The 15,983-nt window shown below is 34.5% G+C and overlaps 1 protein-coding gene across 1 annotated transcript in view; it reads right to left on the bottom strand.

Moving 5' to 3' along the window:
- Positions 1–15,983, bottom strand: part of LOC126469583 (uncharacterized) — a 122,670-nt gene that overhangs the window by 55,120 nt on the left and 51,567 nt on the right. The window contains exon 6 of the mRNA XM_050096698.1: positions 3,861–4,032. Coding sequence (XP_049952655.1) covers positions 3,861–4,032 — 172 coding nt within the window. The remainder of the gene's footprint in view (positions 1–3,860; positions 4,033–15,983) is intronic.

Genomic DNA, 15,983 nt, shown 5'->3' with positions numbered 1-15,983 from the left:
GGTAATTAATTACTGTGTTTTGGGATAGTGTTTTTTGGATTAATGGGGAAGCTTTACAGCTAAGGTTACTCGCATATTACTTGTGAGTCATCTGAATGCTTCTGAAAATCAATTAAGGCTACACACTGTTGATGACTGTTTACTTTCTCATTGGTATTAATAGTCATTTCCATGAATTATAATTGTAGTGTGGTGCCTTCCTGCCCCTTACATGTCTGAATGCCATAGAGTTCTAATGATTTTCTTTCTGTAGGTAAATTGAGTTACACATAACAAAGCATTTTAGTCACTCCCCAAGTTTCCTATAAACAACTCAAAATGGAAGGTAGCATATGAAAGAATGAGGGGGAGGATCTCATTGCAGTATCCCTTGATCTTGAAAAACAGTTTGACTGTGTTAACTTTACTGCATTTCTTGTCAAGCTAGGAAACCTGGATATTAGAGAAACCTGCCATGGGTTGATGGAATGTAAATACAAAATTAATGTGCATGTCAGAAAGAACAGACACAGTTGACAATCCGCAGCTGTCAGAAAATATATCAGAATTAATTCACTGACTGCAAATTCCTTGACATTAGCTATGTAACACATATAGATTTACTACCCAATACTGACATTAAAATTTGTGCCAGATCAGGACTCGAACCTGGATTTCCCACTTATTGGAAGTGGTCACCTTTATCACTTCAGCTATCTGTGTCACTGTTCTACACCCTTATATCATAGTCTACTAAATTCATCCCCTAATGCTCAGAGCATTAATTGGATTCCTGGAACAGGGAGAATGATGCAATGAGGAATTCAGACCAATGTTATTGTTGTGTGTCTGCCTAGGCTTGCAACATTCAAATGCACATCTGGAAGAACAGACGCTGTTAATGATCCACAGCTGTACAAAAACTTTTTGAAGTTAATTCACTGATTGGAAATTCCTTGACATCACCTGCATTGGGAATAGATCTACTACCCAACAGTGACACATAAAAATTTGTGCCAGACCGGGACTCAAACTTGGGTTTCCCACTTAATGTCAGCAATCACCTTAACCACTATGGCTGTCTGTGCATGCTTCCAGTCCAGCTCAAATTTTCATATGTCACTATTGGGTAGTAGATTTACACCTAACACAGCTGACATCAAGACATTCACAGCCAGCAAGTTAATTTCAAGGCAAATGTAAAATGTTTAAACAGCTGTATAGAAGATAATTGTGGGTGAGCAGATGATATTGTTCCCTATTTTATTTCTGCACAGTAACAATGTTCTTTCTTAAATATGACATAAACCAAAAATTAAAATTATGCTGTACATTATTAAATGAAAATATGTACAACATTTTGATGATGTGAAGTCCAAAAGCGGTTATAAAAATTTATTTAAGAAGCTCAAGACTTTTTTAATTATTTCAGTTGAATTATTTTTACTACATATTTTGAAGATTCATTTGGTTTATCAGTTATTGCCAATGTACCGTATTAATCATTTATGTTGTGCAATTGAATACACAGCAGTGAATATCCTTAGCATTCACATAAAACCTGATAACAACCCTTTCAAAAGTTTATGTTATTACTTTTTATAACTGGATTATAATATTCATATAATATCACATTAAGAATGAATTCATCCTGATTCATTTGTATTACGTGGAAAGCCACTTGCATAAATGAAAGCATAGTTTATCTGATATTTAACCTTATATGGGTATAGTAATGGTTATTCTCTAGTGAGATAAATGTGATCTCTCTCTATTCAAAGCATAATTTGGTACAATTATCTGCATTCTTTTGATTTAAAATGGCAAGGACATTTTTAAGTACAGGATTAATTCCATAAAACCTGAATTTCACTAGCAAAATTTTCTTAGAAAAGGATTCCACAATGGTATAGTTTGATATTTGTGTTAAAATAACATCGGCTATTACTGCATTACATCTACATCAACATCAATTCTCTGAAAAGTGGTATGAAGTGCAAGGTACAGGATACTCCCCGTTGTATTAGGATTTCTCATTCCATTTTTGAATTGAACACTGTGAGAGTGACTGTAGTTAGAATAATCTAGATTTGTGGTCCTTAGGGAGCAGTTCAGTGCTGGTTGTAGAATGTGCACAGATTCTTTGCTTAATACTGGTTCTTAAAAAATTTGTTAATGGGCTTTTCAGGATTCTTTGTGTCTGACTTCAAGTACCTGCTTTTTCAAGTTTTTCAGCAGTTGTTTATTGCTCTACCATGAATTAACCAAAGTTGTGACATTTATTATGTCCTTTTTGTACACTTTTATTATCCCCTCTTAACCCTATTTTGGTTAAGCAATATTCTAGGATGAGTCACACAACTGTTTTGTAAGCTATTTCCTTTGCAAAATTATTGCATTTTCCCAGTGTCCTACCAATAAATACAAATTCTGCCAGTTGGTTAACCTATGATTAAGTGAATGTGAACATTCTATTTCATATCCCCTCAAATAATTACTGCCAGGTATGAGTTGGCTGCTTCCAGTTGACATTCATTGATATCATAATCATAGGATACTATGCTTTTGCTTTTTGTGAAGTGCGGGGTTTTATGTTTCTGAATGTTATTCCAAGTTGCCAGTTTTTGCACCATTTGAAACGTTATCAAGATCTGATGGAATATTTGTGCATCTTCTTTTCAGATCATACTTCATTGTAGATAACTGCATCTTCCAGAAAAAATTTAAGGCCTCTGTTAATATTGTCAACTAGAACATTAATTTTCACCATGGGCATTAAGGGTCTCAATGCAGTTCCCTGGTGCATATCTGATAGTACTCCTACATCTGTTGATGACTCTCCATCCAAGATAACATGCTGTATCATTGCTATTAACAAATCCATAATCCAATCACAAATTGTGTTTTGCATCTCATGCATGTTAGGCCAGGTAATGATTCTAATGATTTCTTTTTTTCAGAAGTCAGGAAATGCTACATCCATCAACTTGCCTTGATCCATGGCCAGTGGACATTAATGAAATTGGACAGTAGTTTTGTGGGTCACTTCTGCTACCCTTTTCCAGACAGGTGTGACCTGTGCTTTTTTTCTAACCATTGGGCAAAGTTTATGGTTTAAAAGCTCTATATTAGTTTGTGGCTACATTAAGTGCTAAATCAAATGCAAATTCTGTATAGGATCTGACAGGGATTCCATCAGGCCCTGGGGCATTGTTCAGTTTTATATTAGTAGCTGTTTATGGAAGCTATTGGCACTAACATTTAAGTCATTAATTCTTGCAGTGGTGCAAGAATTAAATTGAGGCAGTACTTTGGAATCTTCTTTGTAAAAGAATATTTGAAAATGGAGGTCAGTGTTTCTGATTTTACTTTGTTACCCCAAATTTTGTTTCCAGTGTCTTCCTTGAATTTATTTGGATATTGTGAGAGGTCTTTTGATAAGATTCTGCTGCAGTACACAAACACATTTAACATTCAATAAACCATGCTAGATATTTAGATGCACATGAACCTGAATAGGGCACAATAGTAGAGGAACTACATGAACATAATAAAACTGACATATGCCAGAAGTAAATTTGTTCAGAAGCAAATTTATTTTCAGAACTATTTTTAGTCATTCACTTCATGTTATGGAGTGATTCAACAGATCTACAAATGAGATAATTATATGACACACAGACAGGAAATCTGTTTCTGATAAGAACATTTTGCTGCTCAGATGATACTAACATTGTTTTGGTATGTTATTTTCAGAAAAACTTCATAAAATGTAAGAACTAACATTTAGTGAACTCTACAAATTATGAGCAAATGTATCAACTGATAAGTCATTCCATATTTTGTAAATGTAAATCTGTTTGTTAGTGCATGGTACTTACTGAGAACTTTGCTGTTGAATACGTCCATAGCTGCCATCACGGTCACAGTTCACGTATGGCATTTCTGCGTAAATTGTTCCATGGATTTCAAGTTTCTCACGTATCACATTCTGAGCATATTCCATACTTTCACACTGTCTCAAATACTGAGTTCCAACTTTTGCTGCATCATCTGAAACATTAGTTTTATCAGGCTTCAGCAAAATTCTTCAAAAATTGCTTTATTGGAAATTAACCAAATTTATAAATAAAGAAATGCTAATAAATAATTTGCACCATGGATTTGAAACTGGAAAGTCAACCACTCAGTAGTTCAAATGAAATATGAGTAACAGTAAGCAATGGAAATCTTGTGTCTGATGTACTGTTTTAATCATAGGAAAGACTTCATTGTCATTATTTATGACCTACTGTTGCACAAATAAAATAATTATTACATGTTAGTTAATATGCATAAGTTCAATTTTGTTACCTGGTAACACAAATACGTTTGAAATGCCTGTCCATGTACACATGGATCTGCATGAATGCAGGCAAAAGTGTCTGATAAAGTATATTAGCTTCTAAATAAATCATACATTACATCCTTACATCAGTAAAGACAGTTATTATTATTATTATATATTCTGAGCAGCTTAATTTTCTATATCCTGCACCAGCATTGAAAAAAGAAAAGGATTTTCTTTTCCTGTAGGATGCTCTTTCAATGAAGAATCCTGCTTTTTGGAGTGTTACTTGTACTGAAATTTACTCTGCTCTCAGAGACCCAGAAAAGTAGAAATAAATAGATTACGCTATTTCTTCCATTTACCACTGATTATCTTTCAGTCATTATGGTGTTTCCTTTGATAGTTTGGGGTTTGAAGATTGCTGTTTTAACAATAATACTAAGTACTTTGTGGTTATAATTAAAGTACAGCTACTCATAGAGGTTCATAGTTAGCCATAATTACTGTATGACAGCAAAACTTGGTAGATATTGTAAGGCATTAATACAGAACTGATTTATACTAGAAAAAATTAGTTTCGATTTTGGTCATCAGGTGCAAATTTAATCCTGTGGATGCAAGAAAGACATATAGAAATATTTCCATATGTAACAGATTAGGAATGGGATGTGGGCAGAAAAGGTCAAACAAGTGAGAAAGCCATAATGCTGATTTTATTATTAACCATCGCTTATGCTGTTCATTCAATATGAATACCAGAGATTCAATTCAATTCAATTTATTAGCGTCCTTGTAGTACATCATCGAAATGATATAGGACTTGTCAATAAACATTACAATTTAAAATACATATACATGAAAATTTGTAATTGAATTTACTTGTCACTTAGACATTACAATTTTAATAGAACTTTTAGAACATTAACATAAAAATATACAAGTAGGTTAACAACGCACAAAAAAAAAAAAAGTTAGTGATTCTCACATCAAAGATTATTTACATTCTTACATTAACAGTTTCACACTTTCATAGTTGATGAGATACTGAATAGCACCAGATTTGCACCTGGTGGCCAGAATTGGGACTAATTTTTTCCAGCATAGATCAGTTCCATATTAATGCATTAGCATATTTGCCATGTTTCACCTGTATATGATAGTTACAGCACACACTAGAACTCCACGTGTAGCTGCACTTTAAATATAACCACCCAGTTTGGGAAAATCATGTCAGATTTTGTTTGGGAAAAGAGAAGTATCAAATATTTATTCCATTCAGTTGTCACCTTTGCTGTACAATTTTGCAATTCTTCAAGACTAGCCTCACCAAAACTTGGTAATTGCACTCACTTTGCTATGATTTTAAAAATGTTCTGCTGTGGCCAGTTACCTGTTCCCATTTTCCGCGGGAGCCATGACACTCTAATAAAATGTAAAAATCACACACTAAATAAGTTTAAAGTCTATATTGCTCTTCCTCAACAGAAATGTATGTCAGTGCTCTCTCTATATGTGTACACATACGTGCACACACATGTGTGTGCATCTGCATTCTGTCACAGTGCATCTAAATAATGGGAGTTTGTGTGACCTTTAACTTCTAGAGCAGCCGTCTGAATGCATTGATGAATCTACTATGTGGTGGTGTTATAGTGTTTGACAATCCCAATGAGGTGTGCAGGGAATCATAAACAGTCAACACAGCAAACAAGACAAGGTACTTATTTCATATGTGTAACATACTGTTGCTTTGGTTTATGAAGTTTGGAAGAAGCCAAATTGTTTGTTTACATTTGTACAGGTAATATAAGTATTCAGTTTTTCCTCTTTATGGCCTCTGTTAGATTATCACATTATCATGCAACACATCAGTATGCTGCATAAATAACAATTAAATACACTAAAGAACTTGTTAATAAGAACAGGTTGACAATAAGTTGTTAATTTCAGATTACTAATAATGCACCATGAATAGGGAAGGAAGATTGTGATAACAACTTATAATTAGGAGCCATCCTGGCTTATGTAGGTAAAATATGTAAATATATTCAGGGATGTTCAGCTGTGGTTATATTATATAGAATTCTTACAAGGGAACCTCCCCATCGCACCCCCCTCAGATTTAGTTATAAGTTGGCGCAGTGGATAGGCCTTGAAAAACTGAACACAGATCAATCGAGAAAACAGGAAGAAGTTGTGTGGAACTACGAAAAAATAACCAAAGTATACAAACTGAGTAGTCCATGCGCAAGATAGGCAACATCAAGGCTGATGTGAGTTCGGGAGCACCGTGGTCCCGTGGTTAGTGTGAGCAGGTGCAGAATGAGAGGTCCTTGGTTCAAGTCTTTCCTCAAGTGAAAAGTTTAATTTTTTATTTTCAGTTTATGTGACAAACTCTTATGTTTTCATCACTTTTTTCGGAGTGATTATCACATCCACAAGAAAACCGAAATCGGGTAAGGTAGAAGAATCTTTTTACCCATTCGCCAAGTGTACAAGTTAAGTGGGTCGACAACATATTCCTGTCATATGACGCACATGCCATCACCAGTGTCGTATATATCAGATTCGTTTTCCTGTGGAGGAATTGGTTGACCTATAACCTTGCGATAAAATGTTTTCGGTTCCCATTGGAGAGGCATGTCCTTTCGTCTACTAATCGAACGATTTACCGGTGCAGTAGCAAAACACAGACACTAAACTTATTACAGTGAAAAGAGACATCAATGAACGAATGGACAGATCATAACTTTGCGAAAATAAAGAAATTAAACTTTTCACTAGAGGGAAGACTTGAACCAAGGACCTCTCGTTCCACAGCTGCTCGCGCTAACCACGGGACCACGGCGCTCCTGAGCTCAATTAACCTTGATGTTGCCTATCTTGTGCATGGACTACTCAGTTTGTATATTTTGCTTATTTTTCATAGTTCCACACAACTTCTTCCTGTTTTCTCGATTGATCTGTGTTCAGTTTTTCAAGGCCTATCCAGTGTGCCAACTTACATCTAAATCTGAGGTGGGTGCGATGGGGAGGTTCCCTTGTTAGCAAGAGTTGGGAGAACTGCAGCTGTCTGTGAAAGAGACTTACAAATCAGTTGTAGAATTTTCTCTTGGAGGTAGATATCTTAAAAGTTTTAGAAGCAATGCAGAGTCAGGTAGATATAGATGGAATGATGAAATGAGAAGAGAATGCCATTATGCAATTTCTAAAAACATCATGGTTTTAGGAGCAAAAAGCTTCAACAAATCACATTTAAAGAGATAGTAAATGTTTTTTCTAACTATGGTGCTTAAATGTTGACAATATTTGGTCTCATGTTATTCAGTTTCAAAGGAATAAAACTCTTCAGAAATGGATATTAACAATCAGTAACACATTAAACAATATGTGCAAAATTCAGTTGGATAAGAAGCATAAATATATCTAACAAACAAATAAATCAATAAAGAAGCTCAGCTCAGCTTGTTTTGCATTTAGATGTATCAAAGTCATATTGAACCATTTTAAATATTTTATCTCTCTTGTCTAACAAAATTATCATCTGGACCACTACAGTTAAAAATACAGTAAGTATTCCTCTAAAACAAGTGAGAAGCAAGAACAGCGACATGAACGATAGAAAAATAATATACTTTCCTTCCTGGTATAAGATTCAGAGGGGGGGCAGAGCTGTCTATGGTGGTGAGAAAGATCTCCAATGGGCTACCACATGACATAAAGCAAAAGGTTGAAAATCTCAATAAATTCAAAAGAAAATTGAAAACGTATTGTATTAGCCACTCCTTCTAAGAATGATCTGATAATTTAAATTCAAGGGTGGAAGATTCTTGTTTGCTGCATGAGAAGTAGTAGAGAAGTAGTAGTGTTTATTGTAAACAGGTCTCTATTTTATTGTACAAATATAACTGCCGTTGTATGATAATCTCAGAGTGTCCCCCATATGTATACAGGGTGTAAATAATAAATAACTGTTTACAATGAGTGACAGTGGCATAGAGAAAGTTGAGATTAACAAATTGATATAGGACACTTATATCCTATCAACCCAGGTTTCAGTCTCAAATTGGCCCACCAAAATCACCTAAGCAACAGTATACACATGCCACACAATATTGTAAATATGTTCAAAGTACTTCATGTTCGTTATTGACTGTACATTCATTAAAAAATCCACTACTTCAATTACAACCTTTCGGTAATGTTCAGGTGAGTAACAGGTGCTGTAAGCACAGCTGTAGTCATCAATGAAAGGAATAAAAATTATCTGAGTTTCCAGTGATCATGACTGCCTTACTCACATACACCATTGTTATATGACAGACAGGATAAAAACACATGAAATAAAACTTGTACTTTTCAATAACCTCGCACTCTCTTGCATCACTGACATAACCAACTTTTTCATCAACATTATTTATTTAAGCTTTCCCATGAAGGTAACAAAAGATAAAGTACTTTTATAAACAGTATGCAAAAATTAATCATGTTTACAACTTGACCTAAACTTAATCCTGACGACCACAGTAGTTTCATAGTAAGAATGCATGACAAACAAAACAATATAATTATGCAATGGAAAATCCAGGATGGGATGTAACAATATTAGAGAAGGAAAGTTGCTACTCACCATATTGTGGAGATACTGAGTCGCGATAGGCACAACAAAAAGATTCACACAATTATAGCTTTCAGCCATTAAGGCCTTTGTCAGCAATAGACACACATACCTGCAGACGTGTGTGCAAGTTGCATTTGTGTGAGTGTGTGTGTGCATGTGTGTATGTCTGTCAATTGCTGACAAAGGCCTTAATGGCTGAAAGCTATAATTGTGTGAATCTTTTTGTTGTACCTATCACGACTCAGCTTCTCCACTATATCATGAGTAGCAACTTTCCTTCTCTAATATTATTAAAACAATATAATTGTTAGTTTTATGTTGTTATAATTGACAATGTTTTGATGTAAAATTTACACAAATATCAATTTCACATTTTGTAAGTGCAAGAACAAGGGACTTTTAACATTCATGGATGACTTCAGCCAATACCTTATACAGTGTGCACTTACTGGGTGATAGTCACCTTTAAGGTGTTGTCCACAAAATAAAGAAGTTTAACAAAGAGGTAAGTGCCCTAGGTTATATCAAACCAGAAGCTCGCATTGGCCAAGTACAGTAACAGTTACTTCTTAAAAGATGACCAAGAAAGGCTACATTGTGGTCTGTGGTGGATCAAATGATATAGCACACAACAAAGGTTTGCATGCTGCTAATGTGTTAAGAACAGCTCTAAACCACTTGAAGCATTCTAATGTAATTATATTTGATATTCTGCACAGATATGACTTAATACAATCCTCATGTGTAAACAAGGCAGTAATAACTACAAATAGACATTATAGAGAAATCTGCTGCAGTTCTGTGAATATTCTTAGGATTGAAGCTCACAAATTTGGTAGAGAACTTTACACCACTCATGGCCTTCATCTCAACTGGTATGGGAAAAACCATTTAAAATAATTTGTAACATAACTGCAAATACAAGGAACAATGCGAACCCAGGACAATCAGTTTTGAATGTAGAGTGTACAACTACACAAGATAATTGTAGGACTGGGTATAGGTAGACTACATTGGACAACTGACTGGTAAAAAAATGAAGTAAAAGTACTATCAGTGTGTGGGAACCGACCAAATTGGAGAAATGGATAGTGAAAAATTCCTTGCCCAGACCTTCAACTGAAACTTCTTTTTAGAGAAAACAGTGTAATTGCTTCTGCTAAACAAAAACTGGCAACATATCACCAAACCATTAGATACCTCTGCAGTACGATCAATGAACTTACAATCAATATCCAAGAGCCACAAGGTATAGATTACACCCATGTTTTGTGCTTTAGTGAGTACCATATTAATTCTGGCATAGAAAAACTTACGATAAATAGTTATTACGTAGCATCATCACTTTGTAGAAAGAGTAAAGGATGAAGTGGTGTTGCCATTTATGTTAAAAATTGATGCAGAATTATTGTTTATAACAATATATGGAAGTGTGTGCCACAGAACTGTTTTTGAATAATTTCCATACATCAGTAGTTACAATGTACACAGCACCTTCAGGGAACTTTAGTCTCTTTTTGAAGAAGTTAGATGCTTTTCTAAAATACACATTCAAACACAAAATACCGGTAATAGTGCTTGGAGACTTCAGTGTAAACTTTCTAACAAATTCCCGAGACAGATTAAACCTACAAATCTGAAGTCCACATATAATCTTGCTTCTGTAGTTAGCACCCTACTACAATAATTTCATGTAGAAGCACATTGATCGATAGTATATTTATAGACCAGACCAAAGTAGGTGATACAACTACCAGGCAAGTACTAAATGGTCTCTCTGGCCATGATGGACAAAGACTCGCTATAAATAGTGCAAGTATTTATGATAATGGTGGGACAATTAATGATGAAACTATCTAGACTTTTAAATCTCATCTCTGAGCCACAGACTGGAGACCTGTGTATAATTTAGAAAATGCTGATTCCAAGTACAATCTTTTCAGTAATGAAGTGGCACTGATATTTGAAAGTACCCTCCCAAAAATATGTGTCAGACCCAAACCACAAAAATATACCAAAAAGCCCTGGGTAACCACTGGTATTAAGATATCATGCAAAAGGAGACTAGAGCTGTACATCATCACAAAAATTTCAGACAACCACAACCACCTAAATCATTATAAAAAATATTGTAAAATAATAAGTAAAGTTATTCAGAAGTCAAAAAGTTTGTATCTGTACTCCAAAATTAATAAATCTAGTGACAAAATCAAAACACTATGGGAAGAGATAAGGAGTGAGACCGGTGCAAATTGCCCCAATAGGTCCCAAAAGCATTGTACACAGTAATGAAGGTAGACAAGTACAAAATCAAGAGACTGTGGAAAAAAATTTTAATGAGCACTTTTTAAGTGTTGCTGAGAAAACAGTACACAATGGATCCTTAGAAGAGGCCTTAAAAATAGTGAAAGGTCATTTCACAAATTCCATAGAGTAGATAGGCATAGCCTCTACAACAGTGCAGGAAGTAAGAAAAACCATTATTTCTTTAAAAAGCAAAAATTCAACTGCTGTTGACATCTCCAGCAAACTGCTAAAAGCCTGCTGCAATTAGTTCAGTGAAATCGTAAATCATATATTCAATTTCTCTCTGAAACAAGGTATCTTCCCTGACAGGATGAAGTATGCTATTGTAAAGCCCCTCTACAAAAAGGGTCATGCTGCAAATGTTACATACTATCATCCTATATCACTCTAGACTAGATTTTCTAAATTCCCTAAAAAATTATATATGCTGGGATAGTCAGTTGCCTAGAAAACTTTGCAATAATTGGGGAAAACCAGTTTGATTTCAGAGACAGTATCACCACAACTGAAGGTATATTTCCATTTACCATTAAATTTTGGAATGCCTTGCCAAAAAGACATTGCCTGTGGGGATATTTTTCAATCTGTCAACTGCGTCAGTCGTAGAATACTTATAATGAAAGCATGCCACCTTGGACTCCGAGGACAAATGGGCAACTGGCTCAAATCATATCCATAGGGCAGGCAACAGAAAATAGTGTTAGATGGGAACAGTACGCAGGTAGAAGGAGTAGAGTCTGACTGGGGAACAGTAAATTATGAGACCCACAAGGTTCTGTCCATGGTCCCCTGCTATTTCTCATATATATCAATGACCTACCTTTGTCCTCAAACAAAGCAAGCAACTTTACAATGTTTGCAGATGACACAAGTACTGTGATAAACAATAAGACATCCCCTGATGTAGAATTAAGTGTCAGCCAATTACCTGAGGACGTTCTGAATTGATTCACAGTAAATTCTCTGTCAATGAATCTCAGCAAAACCAATTCCATTAATTTCCATTCTGGTCACAAAAGCCAGCAGGAGATAAACATCACACATGAGAGCCAGCAGGTGCAGAGGGTAGATTGTTTGAAATTCGTGGGCATACATATAGATAACAGGCTTAACTGGGAACACTGCATCCACCAAACCCTGAAAAGGCTTACTTCAACAACATTTGCCATCCAGATAATCGCAAAAATTGAAGATATAAAATATCTCAAAATCTGCTTACTTAGCTGCTTCCATTCACTTATGTGTTATAGAATAATCTTCTGGGGCAATTCATCACTGTCAAAAAAAGTCTTTACAAGTCAGAAAAATGTTGTCCGAATTTTGTGTGGAGTGCCTCCAAGAACCTCATGTTGCAACATTTTTAAGCAAATAGGAATATTAACCATTACTTCACAATATTGCTTTTCAGTCATGACATTCATACTTCACAATCCCTGTCAATGTGAAATGAATGAATCATCACAACACAAGAAGGAAATGTGACATACACTGTGACTTGAAAAATTTGTCTCTAGTGCAAAAAGGTGTAAAATACATGAGCACAAAAATCTTCAATGCACTTTCACATAACATTAAGAGTGTATGAGGTAATAATGTACTATTTAAAAGTAAGCAAAATGAGTTCTTACTTCAAAAAAGTTTCTATTCTCTAGAAGAATTCTATAGCAGGGATAGCTAAGATTATTTACCATGTATTGTCATGTAATCCTGATTCAATATATTTCACTGATTTAATTAGATTAATTGGAGATCTGTGAGTAAATAAGATGGTCACTTTCACCTTAAAAAACTGTTTAGATAAGATCTGAAAATTGTATCTTAACCTCTGTTTGTGAGCATGACTAGAACTTACTGATTGTGTTACTTTATTATTATTTTGAATTTGTATTCTTAATTTTTGTTTATTGTCCTGATGGAAACAAATGTAATAATGAATTAAATGTTTTGACTTGTTCCACATCTGTGGATACCATGTAAAAATGGATCTATGTAATACATAAAAGCAATAAATAAATATGTTGTAACTTAGGTGGCTTTTGTAGGCCATTTAAGGGTGTTTCCTGACTTGACAAATTGCAAGTGTTCATCTTGACCCACCTTGCAGTACATTAAAACAGCTATTGTTTACACACTCTATGTTAAAGTATCAGTAACAGATAACAGTAGCTGTTTAATTTAAATGAGAAGCAGTAGTATTTTTCAGTCATGATATTCCTGTTAGTTGTATTGTGTTAAATCTAGCTCTGGTAAATACAAATAACTTATAGTACTTTAATAATTGTTTATGCAAGTTCCAACATCTGTGTCACTTTGTTGATGTATACACTGAATTTTGCAACATCCCATTAGGTCTTCCTTCATTATGTGATTCACCTTATTGTATATTAATCATTACCACAGAGAGGAGTGTCTGGAATGTGGAAGAAAGTCAAAGATATACATATAATTTAATTTAAATAAAATGCAATGAAATGACTTAACATAACTAAAAACTATTGTATTACAGTACTCGTGCTAATTATGAAATAATCTAATACATTAATTTTCAGAGTTTATGTGAATATGTAGTGGAGGGGCTGTGCAACAGAAAGTTTTGTACTCCAGTCCAGCTCTTCAGCATTATCTACACAACATTTAATATGCTCTACCAGGTTATAAATACATATGTACCCATGTGTCAGTGTTCTACCAGTACTAATGTTAAGCCTTCAAGCCCTTGTAGAGGCTGTTTTTGGTCTATGTGTTACATTTTGCTTCTTGCTATTTTTGAGAAAATAAAAATATTGGTGATAACAAAGGACCTTAATAAATATTTCTTATAACACGCTTAGGTATTCTGAAAATACTCTCCCTCTAAGATGTTTTCCTTCAAATTTGTGCATAACCCTTAACTGACATAAGCAATCAATCTGACTCCATGTTTAGCTGACTCACAGAGCTTTTTGTCTTGAGCTAGTGATAATGTCTCAAAACAGGAATGAACTCAGTATGTGTATCATCCATATCTGACATTATTTTTAGTAGGTTACTCTCAGTACCATAGCTCTGCGCCCTGTCAGTACTGTTTCCTGCTTCACCCACTATCAAAACAGGAACCTCATTTCCAAAATTTTTGTATGAGAAACCTAGATCTTCTACCATTTGACTATAGCACACACTTGGCTTGAAGAAGTTTGGGAAATGATTCTTGTTTCCTAATTCTGAGTGCAACGACTGGTTCACGCCTCTTCCATGACTACCACCTAACAGCAGGACTTCCTTCTTTTTTTCCAGATTTATGTAAAACCATCGATTTCATATTGGAAGCCTACTATGCTGTTGCTAAATCTTTGCATACTAGGAAATCTTCCTTACCTAACTGATCTAGCAGAGTGTAATACAACTGCCTCAGCTAGTAATCTCGTACCACAGCTTAGTGAATTATGTGATACTCATGGTTTTTGTCATCTAATGCACTGCCTGTCAGGAAGAATTGTATTTTACTTTATTGGTTAAATGTTGACAGGTAAACAAAAGACTGTCTCTTTCGTTTAATGTTCTTAAATATAATTTTGTGATTGATAATGCAGCAGTGATATTGTATTTTCACTGTTGGCAGTAATTAAATATTATAAATTTGTGAACAAAAAAATCTCCTATTCAGGAAAAGTAGATTTGAAACAATATTTTCATCATAAATACTGACTGAAAAATAGATGGACAAGTTTCAAAAGTAAAATTTTGTATGATAAATGTAAAATGAACCTAATGCAAAAAGAGTATAATTTTCACAAAAGGTCATAATGTTGTCGATAATGAATGAAAACATTGTATAATTTACAATTTGAAAGAAGTGGTAAAATTATTACTATAGCTAAAAACTAATTGAAATTGTTCTTATAATAAATCAAAGAATTTTGTAAATTGTTAAAAAAATAACCCCCTCCCCCCCTGGGAGTCCACATGCTCTTCATTATTTAAATTTGTCAAGGTTAGTCTCTATGTTACTGTGTGCATTGTGTTTGAGTCTTGTGCCTATGTGGAGTAAATTGAGCCATCTCAATGGCCTATTTATGAGATGTAAAACACTGGGATTCTAAATTATCTGAACAAGATTGTACTCATTTATGACTTAGAGCTCTGAATGTTCAGCTACCATCCTATATCAATTGCTTGTATTGCTCTGGTACTGATTCTTATCCAGATTAATGCACTTGCATTTTGATGAGATGTGAGAATAATATAGATTTTACTGAAGATTTAGTGTGAAAGGAACTTTGATAGAACTATTAAATACTTCTCTCTTCTTGTGACACCCATTTCTGCTACTATTTTCAACTTCTCATTAACCTTTGCAGTTAATTGCTAGTAATATCAAGCTCTGCCTTAAGGGTCATCACTTTTCCTCTCCTGTTCAGATATTATCCTGTCCCTCAGATAGACACAATAATACCATGTAAGAACCTCACTTACAGTTCCATTTGCCACTGCACTTCCATCCACTTGATGAAGTCATCTATTACAAGAGCTGCACTTCACCCCAGAAATACATTTCTACAGAAACTCAAACAGTTCACCCTTATTGTTGTGTACAAGAAATACAAAAACATGGACTAACTAATAAAAGTACATCCTTATACTATAGAGTCAACATTTAAGTTATATAACACTTAGTGTGTAGTATTTTTGAGTAACAATAAAAATAAAATACTTTTATATGGAAATTCATTAACCTCTGGACAGCAAAAATTTAGGCCTAGAGATGCT

The sequence above is a fragment of the Schistocerca serialis genome, chromosome 3 (assembly GCF_023864345.2).
Source record: "Schistocerca serialis cubense isolate TAMUIC-IGC-003099 chromosome 3, iqSchSeri2.2, whole genome shotgun sequence".
In the NCBI taxonomy this organism is placed as follows: Eukaryota; Metazoa; Arthropoda; class Insecta; order Orthoptera; family Acrididae; genus Schistocerca; species Schistocerca serialis.
The sequence above is the reverse complement of the archived record's forward strand: the minus strand, read 5'-3'. Positions and strand labels throughout refer to the sequence as shown.